At 32.9% G+C, this 23473-nt stretch overlaps 1 protein-coding gene and 1 long non-coding RNA gene across 4 annotated transcripts in view; one reads left to right on the top strand and one right to left on the bottom strand.

Annotated features, from left to right (window-relative positions):
• Positions 1-11354, top strand: part of LOC148282315 (uncharacterized) — a 346468-nt gene extending 335114 nt beyond the window's left edge. For 2 of the 3 annotated variants that reach the window (XM_088225237.1, XM_088225238.1), the window contains 2 exons: positions 1209-5803; positions 10028-11354. In XM_088225237.1, the coding sequence (XP_088081363.1) occupies positions 1209-5773 (4565 nt within the window). In that variant the 3' untranslated portion in view covers positions 5774-5803; positions 10028-11354. The remainder of the gene's footprint in view (positions 1-1208; positions 5804-10027) is intronic. The other variant, XM_088225239.1, reaches the window with a different exon arrangement.
• Positions 11355-13538: 2184 nt separating this feature from the next.
• LOC148282314 (uncharacterized) lies at positions 13539-15299 on the bottom strand. Its single transcript, XR_015822117.1, has 2 exons — positions 14359-15299; positions 13539-14097 (listed from the first exon to the last, which is right to left on the bottom strand). It is a non-coding gene; the product is annotated as an uncharacterized LOC148282314 (long non-coding RNA).
• Between the last annotated feature and the right edge of the window lie 8174 nt (positions 15300-23473).

Genomic DNA, 23473 nt, shown 5'->3' with positions numbered 1-23473 from the left:
TTATATGGTTTACCATGATGAATGTTCCTCCGAAGTTTCGCGCTCTGACCCTGAAACACCGTGTATAGTTAAAGCGGATTTTTATAATTCTAATTATATAACTATCAATGTATTTAAAACGAGTGTTTGTTTATAATTTTCGGGCTTAAAATAAGTACATACAAAATGGGTGGCAGTTGGCGTTATGTCATTTTGACGTCAAACGTCATGCCCGCATGCTGCGCTTGCAATAAACATTGCGTAAAGTATGGGGCGAAAACGTCATACGTGTCGTTTGTCCCATAGGACGCGAAACGTCTCGCTCTAGGAATTCAAAATATGCATGTTTTAAACATTTGTTGACAATTTATCTGATGTTCTTACAAAAATACTAGTACAGATTATAAAAAAATTGGCACAAATTAATATCTTTGTAAAAACACTTTTTATATAAATATTTAAGTTATGTAATTTTTTAAAAGTTTTTTTTCAATTTTAAAATTAAATTTTCACGATTGGAATTTTTTCATACTTGCCTAATTAACTATCAAATGAGGAAGTTCAGTGTAACGGAAAATTGTATACAAAAGAAAAATTCTTACGCGCGGTAAAAATTAGAGCATTTTACTGTACGGGAAGTATAAAAAGGATTTTGATTTGTCACTAGTTCTCCCAAATCAGTGTTGTGTTGTGATACATTTTCAGTTACCGGGAAGCCAACCCACCAATCAGGAAAACTCTCCGTAGAAAACTTGAGACGCCACAAGCGGAGTGATTTCAAAATCACAAAACTGAAATGAATCATAGCGCTGATAATACAAAAATATATATAAAAAAATTGGATTATTTTTCTAGTCTATTAACAAATATATATATATTTTTAAAAACCACTGAACTATCTCATTAGTGCTAATATGGTTGAGAAATTAACACATGTATAGTTTCTTAGAGACAAATTGATTTTGTCATGAACGTAATATGGATTTTAGAATGTATTTGTTACTGTGTGTTTTTATCTATGTATGTTACAAATGGTTCATTATTAATTTTGTCATAAAATTAATACCATTTTTTTTTTTTGTATGTTTGTATTCATATTTCCAGTCATATTTGTGTTATTTGTACCAAAAATCTTTGATGTTAACTGACCATGCTTTCTGGCATTGCCTATTAATTTTAAGATAAGCTTTGCTTTATTCAAATGTGAGCTTCCTTTGTTGTGCTTCCAGATTCTATGGTGACATCTTCTGTTCAGCATACCAGCTCTCGCCATATCATATCTACCTCAAACATGCGCTACGAGAAAGTGGAAAGTTCTCAATATTCGAGCAGCGCATCCTCGACCGTGGACACGCTGCAAGTCTCTAAAGAGACGCGATTAAAGTCGTCTTCTTTACCGCCGGGTCTGGCTTTGAGCCAAATGGTCGGCCAGTATGGACTCTCTCCTATGAAACTCAGTTTGTCGAGCAGCGACGAACTGACTCCACCGGTTAAGATCGGCAGAAGCAAGTCCAATGCCCAGAAAAAACCAGATGAAACTGATGCGAGTTTACCTCTGAATGAACATCTCCAATCTGTCTCGGAAAGAAATCTTTCCACTCATCAAGGGATCTCCATGTACAAAAACTCGGACTTCAAATTGAATGTACTATCAGGAGAGTTACAAAAGAAATTTGGATCTGTCGGAGAAGAAGAAGAACTTTTAGCCAGCGCTAATTACGAGGCATCCAGACCCGACAAGTATTCCAAAAATACTGATAAACCTTTGGAGAAGTCTGATCGGTACGCTGAAAACATTATCCAATACACTTCTGACAAAGCCAGGAGTAAAAATCAGGAGATGGACGAGCCCCAAGAAAAGCAAGCCAGCAAAAAAGAAGAGTCTTTCTTCGGACGACTTCTTTTGCGAAGAAGTGGAAAAAAGAACAAAAAAGATAGCCACAATGATGAACAAGCTGATGATAACAAGAAACAGTCTATAAAAGAACAACAGGTATTCAAAAGCTACAGTTCAGAACACTCTTCAACGACTACGGGAAAATCAACAGTAACAGATCAAGGTATTGTGAGACATCAGAAGATGACGTGTTCTGATCAACACGCACACAAGTCCGTAGGTCAAAAAGTATTTTCTGTTCAAAGCCATAAAAGAATGGATCCACGTGGTGGTTATGTTAACGATCCAATATTGCAAGAATCAATGACCAATTATTCTAAAGGGTCAACCACTGAACACGGTATAAATGATTACAAACAATTTTCTGAACGAGAGAAACTATCGACAGAAATGCATTTCCAGCAATCTAATCTAAAATCCAAAGATGACGTTAATTTGAGGAGATTGAGTTCTGAAAATATTTCAAAAAGTGGAGGCCAGTCGAGGAGCAGGCAAAGAATGGAAGCTATGGATATTCCCGCTAGTCCTGAACCATCGAGAAAACCACCACTCTTACCTAGAACCTCATCTCAAGAATCCAAGGGCTTTTTCCCTTCGATCAGCCAAGGAAAAATATACCCTTCGAAAGATCAGGTTAACAGCGGACGATATACCAAAAATACTCAACAGTCCTCTAAAATGCTAAATCCTACTGATGATGTACAATTCCCTAGTGCGGTTTCTCCAAAGATCAAGATTAACTCTGATAATCCTTTCAGTTTTAGTACTTCTCCGACAGCCAAACCAATGGATATTCATTCCAAGCAGCTCTCTTATTCCGTGTCACCTCCGAGATCAGTTTGGCCTCACAACTATGATCATAGTGTGGAAATGAAAGCTAGTTCTCAAGGCTCATTGGAACCAAAACCCATGAGAAATTCCAAGTCTGATTTTGAAACTAGATACTTTGACTTCTCTAACCAAAAATCAGATTTCGATATTGAAAATTCAAAGTCAAGGCCGAAAATAGCTGGCTTAAACTCCTACCAACAAAAAATCTCTCATATTTCTGGAAACCTTGATTCCGACACTTTATTTGATGCGAGTAATTCCAGACACCCAGTAGTGAAGTCCCAAAGCTTTAGACTAAACTCTGATGTTATACCTCTGGCCTCGCAGCATGAACTGCCAAGCTTGCCACCCATGTTTGGAATCTCAGAATCGTCTATGGATAGTTGGGAGTCTACTTACAAGAAAAACATCAAAGAGGCAAACGATGCACCTTCGTCCTTAGAATTAGGAAGTGATTCATTGATGACTTTCAACTACAAATCTAGTTCCGCTATCGTAGATGAAAGATTTGCTGAAACTGATGTCTTTGCGATTCAAAATATCGTTGATAACAAAGACGATTTACTTCTCGATAGTTCTGGAATCAACGACAGTCTCAATCCCAAGCATATTAAGCAAGTATCTCATTACACTAAAAATATAACATCCAGATCAATCAAGGCCAGAGATGATATCTCGAGAATCGAGGCAAACATCGACAGCATTATTGGTTCTCCTAAACCTTTAAATTGCATCACTCTTAAATCTAATTCTCTTGACAGTGTCAAAAGTTTCACCGACAAATCCGGAGAGCAGAATAGAAAAGCTTATTCCAATGAAAGCATTTCTAATAACAAAGTTTACTTGAATCAACCGGCCATTCCGGATCTTGTAGGAAGTGTGAGTTTCAATCAGAAAACGTCACCCGATTCTAAAATTGCAAGTTTGATCACCGAAGATATAAAAACTACTGTGGAATCTCCTCCTCCGGTTACCATTTCTATTACAAATAGTGTGACGGATGGCAGTATTTCTACTCCTACGCTGAAGACTCCAGATACAACAAAAGCGCAATCTATGCATTTTGACTTCACAGCCCAAAATTCAACAGATAAAGCTAGTCCTAAAGTACAATCGGTCCAGAAAGACACAAAGTCTTTTGAAAAGTCCTGCGCAAATAATGCATCCTCCATTCCTGAGTTTATGAAGATACAATTAAATAAAGTAGACCAAAAACCAGTCACTAATGTAGTTCTCGCTACTGGATCATTGAATCAAACAAACGAGAATAAATCTGTAAAATCCCCTAACAAGACCGAGAAAATTGATCCAATTTCCATCCAGACACAACAGGTCATTAAAAAACCAGACAGTATCGAGAGAAGTGTCTCATATGAGCCTAAAAAATCCGATAGGTTTGTGGGAAATGAATTGAGGAAATCTGAATCATCCGATAAAAATACAATAATAGAATTGAAAGAACCAGTCAAACCACAGAGAAAGTTCAGTTCAGAAGATGTTGAGATTCTGGAGAAATCCGATATGGTGCAAAATAATGCCTACAATATCCAGTTGAAGAAAACAGGTTCTCAAAGCTTATTAAATAGAAGTACAGAAATATTATCAGTGGACAGCCCAGTTACTGTTCCTACTAGTTTGAATTATCGTAAGACATCGACTACAGTTTCATCTTTACCTCCTCCCAGTCCCACAGCACATAAGCATTTCATTAAACGCCGATCAGGAACATTTGACTGCATAGAAACTAACTCTGATTCAAACAAAGCGCAATTGTCTCCTGGACCAGGGAATGAGAAAAAGACTATAGAGCCTCTGGCCAATGACAAAAACTCCAACCAAAATATGAAACGAATATCTTCTCAAGAGCTTCTTGTTGAACAAAATTCAAGGATAGACCGGTCTTCCTCTTCCTCGGATGACTGCAACCTTGAATCGACAGTTATATTTCGCAAAAAGTCGATAAATTCAATCAAATCTGGTAATCGAAAAGATGATGAACCCGAGTTAATGAAAGTGTTTGCGAGACGGTCTCTCAAACTCAAAGATAGCGAAACGGAAGCTATCACCCAAGATATCATGAAAATAACAAATGCTGAAAATAAGGAAGAAGTTTTAGAAGAATTGAAAAAGAATAATTTGAAGTATGATTTTAATATAATGACGAGATCGAGGGATAGTGACAAAGAAAACGAAGCTGACTCACCTAAAGATGAAAGGAAAAAGTCTATTTCGCCGGGTGAGAGTTTTACAGATTCAAATAAAACAAATAATAAAAATCAAATTGAATTTAGAAAACATAACAACGAGACAGCTGAATTGATGCAGGCTCAACGGATGCCAAAAAAGCTGATAGATTCTAATCCTATAACTCACAGTAATAATTCTTCACCAGCTAACAACAAAACAGCGCGGCCAACCACTATCGGAGTTACAGAAAAAATAACAAGAAACAGTTTAACTTCAGATACTAAAATCGGTGTGAGACCTGTGGGTGCTTTAAGCTCAGACTCTTACAGACGCAGTATCGGAGTTAATATCCCTCTCATACAAACGCATGCAAACGTAGAAAATAATAATAAAGACACATCAAATTACAAAAAAGAGGTTTCAGATTCAACTCCGGAAAAACGATTTAGAAACAGAACGTTCCCGGATTCGAACAACGACAACAAAGACGAGGATAATATAAAAACGATCGGAGCAAAGTTGGAATCGTTGCAATATGCCGTCGATACATCGTCTTTGCCGAAACGCCCTTGGAATCAGATTAAAAGCGAAGATAATCTATCAGTTAGAGAATCCTCTACGATGCCGTTCCGAAAATCTTCATTGGCTACTCCGACGGAATCGAAAGTGCTGGCGCTTTCGAATAGTAAATCTCTTTCCGATAAAACGTCTCCTGTTAGTCAGATGACTATAGAGGAAGATAAAGCCTCTAAGGCAGGTAACGATGTTACAGAGAACGACAGCTCGGTGAATGAGGCGGACGCTTCTCCGCAGTTTAAGGGGATATTGCAGATGAGAGCGGAGTGGGAGAGGAGAGCCAAACAGGCTATGACTAAATGAGGGCTGTGTATATAACTGAGTGTTCTAAATGTGAGTAACATTCCTTTACTTCTAACCCCTAGAATATTGAGCCTTGCTTGACAGTAAACCAAAGTTTACTGGATTTAATGACCGACGAAATCTTATCACGATCAATGGATACTTATCCTAGATATTATCGAAGTATCTTGTTTTCCACGAGGTATACGTTCCAAGCAATATTGTGTTAAAAGAGTAGGGTTTGGTGGGGAGAAAAGTGCGTTTAGAGAAATTCCGAGCTTACCAACTTGTAATTTGGTACATTATAGCAGCATAATTTTTATTAAGAACAATTTAGTTACTCTCCGAGGCAAAAAAAATATTGCTGTATTTCATGAGGAAATCGTTTTTTACCCCGCTAGTGGGCGTGAAAAGTTCCAAGGTACGGGGCGAATAGTGCCAATACATACAAATTAATGGACAACCACAAAAATAATCATTTTGTTTAAGTTTTTCAAAAAGGTGCAAAAGTAATAAAATTACATGCATTAATTCTTATCAAAATCATAATATTGATAAACGAAAGTATAAGATTTTCTAAAAGATAATGAGGAATAGGTTTCCTTGTATAAAAATCAATTCAGCATATCAAAATATGAAATTAAAAAACAATGGAAACAAGGATTATTTACTATTGGTATCAGACATTTACGCACATTTGGTACAATATAGTTTTCCTTCCGCACACCTTTCTATGCAACTTTTTTTTATTTCAAAACCATCTTTAAAAAAGCATGTAACACGAGGAATTGGTGTATACATTTTTTTTAAAGGTGAGACCCGCTTTGAGAAGCATCAGTACAAAACCACAGCAATTTGCCCTTTGTAAATTGAAATTGAAAGGCTCAATATTCTTACTATAACAAATAAATTTTAACATTTATCATTAACAAAATGTTTGTAAAATATTTTTTTGCTATATGTATGAGTATTATTTGTTTTCTTTTAATGTTTTAACACCAAGATGCATTTTATTTATTGTTTTAAAATAATAATATGTATTTCTTTTTATGCATACTAACTTATTTATTGATTCCTAAAATATTATATTTGAAATTATTACTCAGAATTGATAGCGTTTTTTAATAGTATTTCCAAATTTCAGTAACAATGATTTATATTCTTTTTTAATTTATTTTTTTAAATAAAAACATTTATTAGCATAAATAAACAATACATTCAGTAGAAAAATGGAACACTTAAGGTTGAACTTGCCAAAAAAGAGTCTGGCTCTTGTGTTTGGCAAGTTTACAAAATAACATAAAAAAATGTTATTTTCAGCTTTTACGTTCGATTTTGAGTTTAAGTAAAAAAAAAATACTTTTCTTATTTCTTCTATGGAATTCATTAATTGGTAAAATAACTGAAAATGAAAAAATGATTTTTAAATATACCAACAATATTTTGAGTTTGTCCAAATTTTTGTAGACATGGACTGGATTCAACTCCCTGGGGAGCTGTTAATATTAACATATTACAACAGAGATAAGAACATTTTAGAGAAGGTAATATAGAAGTCTAGGTATCTACAAGACTTATGACCTGTCATTAGTCTTCATCTCTGTTGTGATATGTTAATATTAACAGCTCCCCAAGGAGTTGAATCCAGTCCTTGTCTACAAAAATTTGGACTAACTCAAAATATTCTTGATAAATCCACCTGGTCCATGAAGAAGTATAGAAATTGAATTTAAAAAAAAATTTCAGGCGTTGCCTAGTGTGTAGGTGAAATAATTCAATTCAATGAATCTCATTTGCATAAAAAAGGTTCAGCTCTTTAACTTCACAAACATCAATAGATGAAATAATTGAAGGAATACAGATGTTCAAATATGGGCAGAATTGTGAATGTTACACAATGTGTAAAGTGGCCACTAAAACCAGCCAATGACAGGTCATAAGCCCTGTAGATGCCTAGACTTCTATATTAACTTCTCTTAAATGTTCTTAATCTTTGTTTTAATATGTTAATAAATATACTGTGTAGTGACCGACCGAAGTTTCGGTTTCTGCCAGTTTCGGTCTAAAATTGACCGAAACTTCAGCTCACGAAACCTGCAGTCCGGATGAGTCAGATTACATTCGGCTGTACTCGGGTGCATCTTATGGCTCGTTACTCGGCCGCGTGACCTGTAACCTTAAGTTTGTTTCAGTTTTCGGCCGATGAGTGTTGTTAGATTTATGTTGTTAGTTAGTTTTTGATTCTCTCCACCAACAAATTTTACTAATTTTTTTTACAAGCAGACTTTTGAAAAGTTTTATTTTCCATTATTTACGGAAGTAACCCAAATATACAGTACTCTTCAAATATTACAAATTAGCACAGTAGGGAAAATCACGCTTTTTTTTCATTTTTAAAAATAATAAACGTCTATAAAATACTGTCCAGTAAAAAAATAAGTTTTTTGCTAATTATTAGAAGGATAAAAAATATTTTTAAATGTGTAATTTTGAATTTCCGGAAAAACGGTCATTCCCAATGGACATGCCACGCCCCTAATACGTCGCGATTAATGTTTATTTGTTCCTGGCCATAGAGATTTGTCTATTTGAACATTATCACAAATCTTGACGTCACAACAAGAAAGGCCAAATACGTCGCGTTTTTCTAGCAACATATTTTTATTACATTTCTTTTTAACATTTATTTATGCATACATTTCCCCACAATATCCATATTGATTTTGAAAATACAATTAATTATTCTAAATACATTTCTTATATTTGTATCGGTATTCGTAATATGTGATATTTCCCTATTTATTTATTATATATATACGGCCTAAGCCAATTACAACAGTTACATAAAGAAACATAAATGCAAGAAACTGAACAAAAAGAACATAAAACTATTTAGCAAAGACAAACAAGGGCAAAACAATAATAGTATACAATATATAAAAAAAAAACGAAAGATCAAAAACTTTGAGCTAAACCATGCCAATCCAACTTCATCCCACACTGTTTAGTCGCGAAGAGATCTACGAAAAGCCGGAAGATCTATCCCAAAAAGTCGTGTGATGAATTGACTAATCTACACATTCTGGACATTGGGGCATAAAAACCAAAGTTGCTCTTAGAAGATTTTATAAATAGCAGATTTTGACTTCTGGTGACACGGTTGGGAACATAAAAAGAAATTGATAGCAACAGAGATGGGACACCACTATTAGAGATATTGGATTGTTATCCATTCAAATAATCAGTATTGCCATTGTCTAAGATAAAAAATAAAAACTAGAGTAGATTGTGATTTTTTTACTGTAGTTAGTAGTTTTAAGATCTTTCATCTTTATATTTTTGTAATTCTTTTATAGTTAATAAGTTAAAGTTCCTTTAACGTAAATTAACTGTTGCATAAAAGTTATTTATAAATGGAATAACGTAACAACCAATCAAATTGTGCTAAAAATAAACAAATTTACTGGTTAAATTTATGCTTTTTTATTAAATTATGTATTTTATTTAACACTTATAATAATGAACTCGTAAGGTGTTACAATAAAAATGGCTAATTTTGGGTGTTTTAAAATGACTTTTAACTTGTTGATATTATTAACAAATTACAACAGGGATGGAGAATACCTTAAAAAAGGGAATATGGAAGTCTAAGCATTTACAGGGCTTATGACCTGTCATTGGCTGGTTTGAGTGGCCACTTTACACACTGTGTAACATATTCCCTCATTTAAGGTATTCTCGATCCCTGTTGTAATTTGTTAATCTTAATGACTCCTCTCGAGGGGGTGAAATCCAGTCTTTTGTCTACGAACATTTGGACAAACTCAAATATTGTAATTGTTGTTATTATTTTATATATTTTTTTATATTTTCATTCATTTTTATTGTTTGTTATTATTTATGTAAGTTTCGGTTTCGGCCGAAACTAGAACAGAAGAAGAAATTCGGTTTCAATTTTGGCTGAAAATCTCATTTCGGTTGGTCACTAATACAGTGTTTGATTTAGATTTATACTCGCGTATTCTCAATTAAAACATGATTACTGTTTTGAATAATCCAGTGCGTGACTCTTGTTCTAAATATATCAAACCTAAATTTGTTTATCATAGAAATAAAAGACGAGTGATACTTTAATCCACAAATTTGGGTTTTAAAATATGTGGATTACAGTATTACTCGTCTTTTATTTCTATAATAAATTACAATGAACTTCCAACAAGAATTTTCACTTACTAACTTAAATGTTCTAAATTTGTTTTTTATTTTTATTTTTAGAGATCACCACGATCCGACAAGAGAAGATGAGTTGGAAGCGAAAGACATACCTTCGGGCGTGCTGGAAATAGTCATTTGAGAGCTTCGAAACTAATTTTTATTTCCCTCGAACATATCCATTTCAATTTCATATTCAATAGCAATATTACCCGGGAATATTTATGTACTGTTAGAAATGTGTTGAACAAAATTACGTCATGTTATGACATTGTCATATTATAATAATTAATATCGAAAGTGATTATAATAAATAGTTTAATTGTAACTATTATTACAGTAAGCCTAAAGATGTGTTGAGATTCAATCGTTGTTGAATGAGGCCTATCTTAACTGAAACAGAAATCTATTATTATTTTATTAAGATTTACATAAATATGTACATATTTATATATATTGAAGAAAAACGTAACAAGAAGAATTAAAAAACAGTTAACAATTCACATATGTTTAGATTATTTTTTTAACATTTGCAATTCACAGTTGTCGCCCAACTAGACAATAGTCTGTTCTAAACCGAACAAATGAAAAACTTCAGCCCTACGGGAAATTAGATTGAATAAATGTTTTCTTGCGTGTGGTAAAAATTAGAACATCAAATTGTACGGCAAAGTTTCTTGAAAATGTACAAAAAATATATAATATTTTAATAAAAAAAAACTTCTTTGAAAGACGTTACTAGTTCATATGATGGAGATACCATTGATAAGAGAGCTGTTCACAGTAAACCACCGGTTATCTTTCAAGATAACTGGTGGTTTACTTACCGTCAACAGACCGATCGGTAGAACTGACCGGAAATAAGCGGAAGTGAACTTCTGACGTCACATGCAAAGTAATTTCTGAAATTCAAAACTTTAAAAAATCATAGCGCTGATAATACAATATTGTTGTTTTTGGCTTAGTTTTATAGTCTTTCAATACATAAAACAATTTTTAAAATCCACTGAACTTCCTCATTGAGAATGTTGGATTCACTGCATAACCTAGAGTATATCATTTTTTTTTTGTCCACATGGTTATATAAACTTTAAATGTATTTAACCTGTTTGCAGTTTTCAAAGAACTGTCCTACTGAGTGTACACTCGATGCAACAACACTATATTTCCTTTGGGCGAAGCTCGTTCTTGCAGCAGGAGTAGCATCATTTTCAGCTAGAGCACATCTCGTGTATCTGTTTTGCTGGGTTCTTTGTTCACTAGTTTTAATTCTGTGAAACAGGCAAAGAGCTGACGTCACCAACAACTGCTTGACGCACAATACATTTTATTCTGCAAAAAAGTACAGAAGTAGGGTACGCGAGAGGGCGCCGGTTCATTATTTTCAAAATGAATGAAAAAATCAACATAAATTCAACCATGAGGGTTGATTGTTATTCTCCACCCCTGACCTATTTTAAAGTGAAGGAAAAAAAATATTTTTGACCTATTTTTCAACGTAGTCTTCCTGGACTTGTATGCATTTCTTTAATCAATGCTCCAACATTTCTTTAGCTTCCTGGTAGTCCGGTAATTTGTCCGACTCCTGCCAACAATATCTTTGTGTGTGCTCGTTTTTAAACCCATTATGAATGAAATCTTGCTTTTATACATTTATAGTTATTTAATTTTAATTAAAAAATGATGGATATTGATAAATAAATTGTGATGATTTTTTTGAAAGAATTGCAACTATGACTAGATGTGAGATCTCTGTGAATGGGGTTATACTGAAACAGGTAGAGGAATTTGTATATCCGGGGAGGAATGTTTCCTAGGGATGGAATGACTGAGAAAGATATTGAAAGGAGAGGGAGTGCTGGGAACAGAGTGAACGGTGTATTTAAATCGGGTTGTGGTCCCGTGGATAGTGTCGCGGACTCACGGATCAATGGTCCGAGGTTCGCACCCCGCTCTGCCACAACTTGATCCCATTTTCTAATAGTGAGTTATTTATAACTCTTGAAAATGCCCCCCAAATCGAAATGTTTGAGTAAATCATAACAACAATGTTCATTTTTAAATTAAATCAACCTTGACATATAAATGTTTGTCGCAGTAGGCAAAATTAGCAGTTCACAACGGAGTCCTGGCGCTGAATTGGAAAAAACAAGGATGAAAGATGGCTGAATGCTGTCAAATTGCGATCTCTTAGACGGATGTGTGATAAAATTATGCACGAAGGTGCACAAATGTCGAGATCCGTAAATTATATAAGGCTGAAATAAGCATTATCGACAAAATCAAGAAAGAAGTTCTACGTTGGTTTGCGCATGTAGAGCGAAAGAACGGCTGAAAAGTTTTTCAATGCAAATGTTGATGGATACAGAAATCGAGAAAAACCTAGAAAGATATGGTTTGACCAAATCCAACAAACATTTGAAGATGCACATGTGAAAAGTCGGAAAAATCGAGTGTGCATGAGAAGATGTATGAATGTAGAGGAAGCGAGATCTGTATGCAAAGACAGAGTGATATGGCGTTCTATCTTCTGTCTCTACCCTTACGGAGAAACGGCGTGTTAGTTTTGTTGTTTGTTCATTTTGAATCCTAAAAACCCGCTCTGAATATTTCGTATACATGCAAAGTTATTTCTGACTTGTGAAAATACCCTATTTTGTTTAATAAAGGGTCATTTAGACCATTTAAATTATATAAAATAAATTATACATTTCTCTTTGAATTTTCACTGGCATATTTCTAGTTATTTCTAGAATTTATCAATAAACTTTAAAGAAATAGAGATCTCTGTTCTTGTCACGATGGGCGTAATTTTTTTATTTGTGTAGCTTAAGGCAATGATATTTGTTAAAGATATTTTGTATGTTGTAAATTGTTGCATTATTTCTAAAATAAACCTTGATTCTTTTTTTAACGGCGAATAAATCAGAATTTTTTAATGGTATAAATGTCATAATGAGATTTTAAAGATGTTATGTTTTTAATTGAGAATGTATTACAGTTACAGTGATATATGGCCAAGTTGCTATTAAAACTGTAGGTACGCTATTGTTTCTAAATAACAACAACACTACCCGAAGACAGGGTTGATTCCTTAGAGTAATAATATGCCATCGGCTGATAGAGAGGCTCATACGGACGAAAATCATTCTATGATTGTCGACTATGAAGATAGAATATAAAACTTTTCCTCTCGCAAATGTAACTGATCTAAGCATAAGACATCTGTCAGCTAGTTCATCTGGAATGTATAGTTTCCTTGCATATTCCGGAGCAGAGTTGTGCACTTACTTATACATGAACCAACAGAGTTTGTACTTTTGTGTTGTTGTTAAATTAAAATTTAAGCGGGAGCGAATTATTACTCTAAGGTTGATTCACTATAATGTATACTTGGGTCACACAATCACCGTCGACTGGGATAGCCTAACGAGTGAAAGAATATTGCAAATACCTGAAAAGTCAACCATGTTGACATAGCTGTCATTTATTAGGCGTTAACATAAATTTTATGCAATTTTTTCCTAATTTAAAATGAGCACAGAATATTAAAAAAATGGTAAAGGTTATTTATTTATAAAAAAAATTTCCACATAATAATAAACAATGATTAATAAAAAAAATAATGTGACCTCACTGGGGTTACCCGTGCCGAAAACACTTAACAATATACTTTTTTTAAAAATATTTTTACATGTAAGAATATACAAAGAAGGCTTAATATACAGAGATAATTAACAAAATATTCAGACAGTTTTATACCCTAGGTATTTATGTTTAACAAAACCATAATATAAACTATACATTTGTGGAGCAGTTGATTCAATATTGGTTTGGGCTAATGATACAATCCATTTTACTTCTACCCAGCTCCACCGTGCATTTTTTTATAGCCTTTTTGAACATTTTCTCGTTTCTAATTGTTTTAATGGACAGTGGAAGTAGGTTATAGATAATAATATTATAATCACTCAAAAGAAAATTTTCTGCCCTACAATATATTGTGTTTGCTTTTACATTACATGTATTATTTTATTTGATTAAAGGCCACGCCTGTGTGGGATTTTTTAGCTTTTTTTAAATAAAGTTATTTCAATAAAAAATGTAACAAACGTAAACAAAAAATCACAAGCCTTCAAAATGGAATGTCAAGTAGACAAAAGTGAGCATTTTTGATATTTTCTCCTGTTCATGTTCATTCGAGGGAATAAAGGAGAAAACAAGCAAGGAGGATACATTATTGCCTAATTTGTAAAATTTTTTTTGTTCATTTCGAAAAAAACGGACATTACTTATGTTAACTCCAATAATACATAGCATCTTCAGCATACACTGCACAAATATCGCGAGCAGCTATTAAAGGTGTTAAAAATGCTCACTTTTGTCTATTTGACATTCCATTTTAAAGTTTTGTTATGTAACGTAAACGCAAGCACAATATCTTGTAGAGCAGAAAAATTTCTTTCAAATGACGTTATAACCTTTATCATTTTGTTTTACTTTTGATGCTTATTTTTTAATTTGAAAAAAACCGGACACAATGCATGTCAACACCTAATAAATCTCGCAATCTTTTCATTTTACGGTGCAACTTGCCAAATGTTGTTTCATGTATTAATAAATTAACTGATATTGTATTTTAAGGTGCTCATGGATTGAAACCCATACCTAGACTTAAAAGCCTTGCATAAGAACCCTTTATCTTATCTAAATGTAGTATTACATTCTAGAATGTCACGAAGATTTCATTGTAAAACATTGATATATTTATTCCAGGTGTTAAGTAATATTGTATAATTCTATAACGTTGATAGTAATCAAGTTTATCTTTCCTCATGTGTAAAAATAATAAACCTATTTATGAAACGTGTTTCTTAATATTAAATTTAAGACTTGTATATTTTTGAGATGATTATAAAAATAATATTTTATCAACTTTCGATGATTTATACAAAATATTACTTTTTCCTTTTTTCTATATAATAATGTCTATAGGAGCTATTTTCAATAAGAGTAATGATTTTCTTTTAACTGTTTTTCAGAAGTATTGCAACTTAATACGCATGATATCAATGGAAATAAAAAAAAGTATCACTCGTTTATTAATTTATGCAGTAGAACCTCTTGGAAATTTGTCATTACTCTGTTCGAGTTTCTAACGAATATAAAATAAGGAATAACTGAAATTCAATTAATCTGTTTCCGACTCCTAAAAATAGTACAAAAAAGGAAAAAATATCGTTTAAACTTCAACTTTATTGTACTAAATGCATGAGGGTACTTTGTAAACCCGACAAAATCCATCGTTCTTTATTCTGAGCAAAGCACAAAAAAACTGATAAAATAATTCGTCAAATCAATATTTCAAGACATCAAAATTCATGATTTAAATATTGTTATGAGCTAAAAGATATGCGTTGATCTTAAATCTGAAGATTTGAATTAACTGATAATTTACCCATTCAAACAGGAAATAAATTTTTCTTCCTGATGTAACATTATCGACCATGTTCAGGACAAAGGCTTCAAACCACAGTTTTGAAAAAAGCGGTTTTATTAATTCAAATGTGTTATAAACCAGAATGTTTGATGTCTTTGTCCTGAACATGGTCGACATCTATATACATATATATCGTAAAGCAGGCTGAGAAGTTGGTTTTTCTAAACGATTTGTACATTCTGATATTCAAATAATTGCATATTCGCTCCACATTTTTTTCAACCATCTGTTGTGTAAATAAATTGACAATTATTATCAACATGTCGAGGGAAATTTGATTTTCTTTTATGTCAGAATTACAACTAAGTTATTGTTTTATCTGGTAAGTGAAAAAGATAGATAAATAATTGAAATTGACCGGCTCTTATAGATTTAAATTTCTTTTATTTAACTTTGTTTAGAACTCATTGCATAAAATATTGAACATAGCGATTTTGTTTATATTTTCAAAAGATAGAGAACTGACTCTTTCTCTATATAGTTATTACTTTTTAATGTAACATTATAAAAAATTTTGTAATGTAGTCCCCTGAGTCAATAATGTTTATTTTTTAATGCACTTTGTAAATACTCTTTTATAAATTGTAATGTATTTTTAATCAAATTATTATTATCACCTGTGAAGAATTAATGCATTTCTTTTCTTATTATCATTTTTACTATTCTTTACACTTGCATTTAATTATTTTGTGATCTCTTTATTATTCCATAATTACGAATTAAATATAGTAGAAATGGCAAACAAATGCCGAATATTGTTTCACTGCATTGAGTACAGTACTCTAATAATTTGCATTGATCTTTTAAATAACAGAGATTTGTCGATCGATGAGTCAGCCAAATGCACATCTATGGAGTATTTTAATGTTGACAAGAAACAACTTGCAGTTTTCTCAATAGATTTATTGAAAATGTGTACTCCTTTATTATAAAACATTTACAAACGGTGCAAAAGATTCGACGCATAAGATTTATTTCTGAGAACGACTGGATAAGTTCTGTTAAGCTGGGTTTTGGTCAATGACGTATAGTAAATAGATTCATTATTCCTATGCTAGCTACATCTAAGATGTAACACATATTGCAATATAAAATGCATTGCCCTCAACAATTTAAAAAAAAGAGACATGTCACGAAACACATGCAATCATTCACATAAGAAGATATACAAATTTTCTATGTTCATGTTTGCTTCTATGTAACTCGTTGCCATGGCTGGCAGCCGTCAAAATGTTAGAAAATGTGCTTTAAAATATAACTTATTACCTTCTGATTCCATAAATTGGAATGTATTTACGAATGAAATGTTACATCTATTATTTTTTTCTAAAATGCAGTGTAATTGAAGCATTTTTTCATCACACACGATGGCATGTTTCTGCATAGTATTATTATTATGGATAACTTATACAGCTCCATTTTCATAATATAATACCTCAAGGGCGCTTTACAAAGTGATTATAAAAAGATATAAATTTAATTTTAACTTTTTAATTTAAGAAAAATAATGTACTTTGTCACCACATGCTAAAAATTTATTCAAATGATTTAGAGAACAAGTGAGTTTTAAGTTTCTTCCGAAACATCACTTCACTCTCACAGTTTCGGACCTCTGTTGGGAGAGCATTCCATGCCGTAGGGCCTGCGACCGCAAATGCGCGTTCGCTGAATTTGGTGCGCTGTTTTTGTAGAGGTATAATAACTTTTCCTTTCGACGTAGATGTAGCTGATCTAAGCGTAAGACGTCTGTCAGCTAGTTCATCTGGAATGCAGAGTTCCCTTAGATATTCCGGAGCAGAGTTGTGCAGTGACTTTTACATAAGCCAACAGAGTTTGTATTCCACCCTCTGTGGAAAACGTAGCCAGTGTAATTCCCGAAGTAGTGGAGTGATATGACTGAACTTAGAGATTCCAAAAATAAGTCTCGCTGCGGCATTCAATACAGACTTTAGGCGAGTCATTTTATTCATTGGTAGACCTGCGTAGATACATTACAATAATCGACTCTAGACGTATCGAGTGAATCAAGTATCACACGCGTCTGATCATAAAATTAAGCACAAATTGAAATGCCATTTTCTTCGCGGTAGTAACGTATCTAATTAATTATACGTCATTGGGTTTTGGTCCAGATCGTCAAAATTAGATTGTATTGAACATGGTGTATGTTAATTGGATGGCAAATTGTAACAATAACCATAGACAAAGCTTATTAGTGTGCAAGATATCTTACATGATGCTATTAGGCTTTACTGTATTTTATTTTTACCACTTTTTGACATTTTAGAAACGTTTTTCTTGTACTCAGAAAACCCATATGTTTGTAGATGTAAAAACCCTGAATTTACCTGACAAAGCCTTTAAAGTAAAGTATAGTGAATATGTTTTGAATAAAATGTTTAATAAAAATCTTCATTAATATATTAGAATATATAACTTGTTCCCCTAGAATGTGTGTTAAAATGTATCAATTATAAATAATATTTTTGTATGATATTGATTGAAATAAAATGAATTTTTGAAATGTCTATTTGCGTGAGTTTTTAAGTTTTTATTTATAAAACGTGTGAGAAAGTTTATTGGAATTTTGTGATGTGTAGAGTCCGGATCACAGTTGCAATTACAGTGGCGAAGTGGCGTTAAAATTTGTTATTTTAGCGACCTCACTACAGGTAGGCAAGGAATCAAAGGTCATTCTATTATATTTTTTGCACTGATGTATAATAAATAGACATGTTTTCCTATAGTAACTGCATCTAAGAAAGAGCAAATATTGAGTTGGCCCTAACAAATCACAATCAACCTGCAATCATTCATTTGCTTGCTGAATACGGCTTATGCGGATAATGATCTGTTTTTAGCAAATATTGCCTTGGCTGTAATGATTCCAAATAAATATACAGAAAACAAGTATTGGTGTGAAAAATACATATTCCTAAGTTAATTTTTCTGCATAACTCGTTGCCATAGCTACGACACTGGGCTTTCAGTGCTATTTTTTATGTTTTTTTAAAATTGTAATAAATATACTAATTTAACAAATTTGATTGTGTACACAAATGAAACAGTGAATCCCTTCTGTTTTTTACAGTGTCAGTGCAATTAAAGCATTTTTTTATTAAAAATGACAGCATTTTTCTGCATAGCGTGACTTCTGATCACAAATGACATCATTTTTTAGCATAGCGTCACTTCTGATCACGATGAAAGTATGTTAGCAAAGGAAGGCCATCTTCTGCTGATTAAAATGCCATCAATACGCTTGTAATATGTTTACTTAATTTTATGTCATTAGTTAAAATATAATGAAATCAATCTATAATTTCTTTTAAGGCCTGCAATGGTTGAAAATGTTTGTTAACAAAATATATTACCAGTATTTTTTCACTTTTTCCTCATTGTTTCTAAGAAATAAACAACACAATAGTGGAGCATTGACAGCAATATTGTGAATAGACAATAATAACTGATTCTGCAGTATGAACTTGTAATTAACTATTTAATTTTAGTTCCCCACATATTATATGGACTTAAAAAAGCGGATCCGGACTCTAGTGATGAATTATATGGAATTGACTTAAAAACGAAATGTTTTGATTGGCATAAAGATGTAAATAATTGTCTTGAATTTATTTAATATATTGATGACTAAACAAAATGTCACCACAAACATAAATCAAATGAAGCAATATTTTTCATATTTTAGACAAATTTAATTTATGAAACTCCTCTTAGTGTCATGGATGCTGCACTAAAACACATTATAGTTTCCAAAGTTATCCTTTTTGTAAGTTATTATGACAGGATAATCACGGCGGCCTCCGCGATGTAGTAGTTAAGACGCTTGAGTCACGCACAGAAGGTTCCGGGTTCGATTCCCGGTGAGAACACAGTTTTTTTTTAAATTCTCAAGCCTGGGTGTTCTGTACTGTAATTCACCACTGTGATTTGGCCTCCTGGCCTGTTGTGATGCAAAAAAAAAACAGTTAAAATTTGCATCAAGTTAATTTGGCAAGTATACAGGAAGACATTGGTGACTATCAAAATAATAAATTGATGAATAGTTATATTATTTATTGATATTTAAAGCATTACCTTTGTGGTCAAACATTTTATTAAATATTTATAAGTAACCAATTACCGAATTTTCTATGTCTACCGGTTTCGAGACGTACCCGTCTCTTCATATTATTAATAATATTTTATCAGTGAGTGCGGCCTTAAAAACAAAACATAAAAAAACTGTGTCCCGAAGAAGCGACAGGTACATCTCGAAACCGATAGACATAGTTAGTGGTTATATATATAAATATTAAATAACATTTATTTATAAAGCACAGATCTTTCCATCTACAGGGGAGTTATTCTGAATCTTTTTTTGGGGGGAGAGACTGGTTCATTTGTAGATTTTTATTTTTTGCATGCGGCCACACTTTGCTTCATTTACGCATATAATTCACACTGATATTAATTGTCAAATTACGTATAAAACTGTTTAAAAAATGGAAAAAACCTATACGGTTTGGTCAATTAAATCTAATTAAGTGTTTTGGGCAATGCTTGGGGTCGCAATAATGTTCTAAATGTAAATCATTATGTTTGGTTTCACGTGTTCATGTCTAATTTACGGAATTTGATATTTCATCATCAGTGCGGCCATATATGAAGCAAAGTGTAGTCGCATGCAAAAAATATAAATTCGCAAATAAATAGTTCTTAACCAAATAAGCGAGCTAGAATTCAAATTGACTGTTCATTTGTATTCGATTTAAGTTATTTATTGACAATTCTTGATGGAATTCCACTGTAATGATGTTTATTTGTAGCTTAATAAATATTATTAATAAATGTACAGGCGCCCTAGAGATTATGTTTCATCTAAAAGGTGCTAACTACATCAGCCCATGTAATGATTTTTTAATAATGTATATTTAAGCCAACGGAAAATGTTAATTTTCTTCTGAATAAGGAAATACAGAAATGACAAACAAACTTTATCTTTTGATGTGTTTCTTGTAAATGGTTAAATGATTTTTTTGTGTGGACATTAATCTCTCATCAAATATATTAAGGTGTATAATATTTTTTAAACTATACAAACAATGTGAGTCTTTTGTCATTTTAAAATATAAAGTTTTGAACTTTATGGATGTGTAAATGTAGGATTAAGAGTACTCGTATGTATACATAGTTATTAATTAATTATTGTATTGAAGTTAAATCATAAGGAATTTGTAAAGAGGTCTTAGTGAGTGAAATTAATATGATAATACTTTGTGTTGAATAACAGATAAGAATTTTCTTTAATCAAATTTATATTTGCGCTTAAACATATTATTTTTTTATAATATCTAAAATGAATAAACTAATTAAAAAATACATCATCTTTTCTTTCAAATTAACTATGGGTACTTATTTTCTTGAATGGCGGATCCTTCTTACACAGTAAGGTAAAAACATGCACAATTTCATTATACATATTGTATGACAATGCTTTTTTTGATAAAATAAAGAAATAAATTTGATCGGTAAAATCAACATGACACCATTGGTAATGTCAGCATGACACCATTGGTAAGGTCAACATGATACCAGTGGTTAGGTAAACATGACACCAGTGGTTAGGTCAACATAATTCCAGGGTCAAAATGAACAGCATTTTTAAGGTCAACATGTGGTTTAATCAACATGACACCAGTGATTAAGTCAACAGGACACCATTAGTAAACTTAACATGACACCATTGGTAAGGTCAACATGATACGAGTGTTTAGGTCGACACCATTGGTGAGGTCAACATGAACACCATTGAAGAGGTAAACATGACACCAGTAACAGTCAACATGAACACCATTGGTAAAGTCAACATGACACAAGTGGTTAGGTCAACGCCATTAGTGAGGTCAACATGATACCATTTGTAAGTTCAACACAACAGCAGTAATTAAGAAAACACCATTTGTGAGGTCAACATTATACCATTGGTAAGGTCAACACGACACCAGTGGTTAGGTCAACATGAACACCATTTTTTTATTTCAAAATATAAAAATGCACAAAACATAATTGTATTCCCATGAGTTAGCAAACTTCTTCTGGGATAGGTACAATAAAAGATTATCATATAAAAATACATTTAGTTGAACATAATTAAAACAAAAATGGACAAATCTCGGAGACCTTTTTAAAAACAAATTATAATATATTATTTAACATTAACTTACATAAGTCATGGGTTATCGAGAAATAGCCACACCACACGTCAACATGATACCATTAGTATGATCAATATGAGACTATTAGTATGATCAATATCAGACTATTAGTTAGGTCAGCATGAACATCTTTAGCAAGGTCGGCTTTATGACATAGGTAGGTATGTTACTCAGTGAAAACCAAATGCCGTTTATATAACGCCTACATAACACCCATTCTCCCTACGGATGCGAATCGTGGCTCCTCACTAGGGCCCAAAACAGCAAAATTTTGAGTTTTGAGAATAGCTGTCTCAGAGGAATTTGGGTGTGTGGTGGCTTGACTTTGAAAGGAATGAAGTAATAAGAGAACAGGCACAGCTAACTACGGTGACAACTGTCATCAAGCGAAGGCGATACGATTAGCTTAGCCATGTGCAGCGGATGCCTTCTGAGAGCCTTAACCATGCTTGCCTTACAAGGCATCAGGTTCTCGACGTCCTGGACGTCCACTGCTGACTGTTCGTCGGCATTCGTTTCAGAACTACAGGACGCGAACCTGACTTGGATGCATGGGAGCTGGCAGCCGACAGAGATGCCTGGAGGATCTTTGTGGACACCATATGCTCCAACTAGGGAGTGGATATGAAAAGATGAAGGTATGTCATAGTTTGGCTACTATTATGAGGTCCCGGGTTCTCTGAAAACGCAACATAAAATATTGATCAAAGGGCTTAATTTAAATTTATTTGATTATGTTAATATATTAGTTATAATAAATTATTATAATACATAGTAGTTCATGTACCAAGGGGAAGATGATTAAGTAAAATAGGCATACAAAAATAATCTTTTATGTTTTGTATTAGTAAATTTATACGTAGGTTATACGGGAAAATGGATACAAAAAAGGTATTTTTACGCGCGGTAAAAATTATTGTACGACGGAGTTTGTGAAAATGTATGAAAAAAAAATGATTTTAATAAAAACGAACTACTTTGAATGACGTCATTTGTTCTTCCGAATCAACCAATGAAAAGAGAGTTATGATGTAGTTCAGTTTACGATAAGTCAATAAGACCAATCAGCAGAACTCAACGAGAAGAAGGGGAAGAGAACTTGAGACATCACAAGCAAAGTAATTTCAAAAATGCAATACATCGGGCTTAAGAAAGATATTGCAGACTTTGTAGAGCGTCGTCTCTGTCGCACAAGTCCGGTATGTTTGAATGACAAAGCCGTAATCGCCTAATGGCCGGCAGTCTCTTTCTTAAGTCCGATGTCCTTTATTTAATTCCGGTTACTATAGAAAACTTTTATATAATAGACTAGCGGACCTGACAGACGTTGTCCTGCCCAAATGTTGGCTTGCCTGCTATTAGCTGTTTGAACAAACGTTTTTTCGTAAATAAGGACACACTTTATTTATTTTGAACTTTTTTGAGCTATTTTTATATTCGTAATAAGGGTTAGTTTTTCGTTTTATCTCCTCATATGATTGGCTAAGAGTCTTCGTCGTCCTTAAATCAAAATTGTGCAGAAATCACTGGTTTAGTGCTATGGACTGTGATCCAAGCAGAAAATACGGGAATACGTCTTAATGAAGAAAATTCAGAGCGATTTACCCTGAGCCTTCTAAAATTATGACACTTAACCCATGCCCAATGTGAATTTAGTCATTCTATAATATAAATGTTTGGACGTTAGCTTGACATTTAACTCAAAACCAAAATAAATTAATAGAAAAATACCTGATTGTGTCGTGAAAGCGTGCAAAAACTGTTTGGATAAAAGGAAAAAGACTTTTCATTGAT

Source organism: Micrasema longulum, unplaced genomic scaffold (assembly GCF_059751315.1).
Source record: "Micrasema longulum isolate JH-2025_06_02 unplaced genomic scaffold, ASM5975131v1 h1tg000340l, whole genome shotgun sequence".
Taxonomy (NCBI): domain Eukaryota; kingdom Metazoa; phylum Arthropoda; class Insecta; order Trichoptera; family Brachycentridae; genus Micrasema; species Micrasema longulum.
Note: the sequence above shows the minus strand (reverse complement) of the source record. Positions and strands in the feature narration are given on the sequence as shown.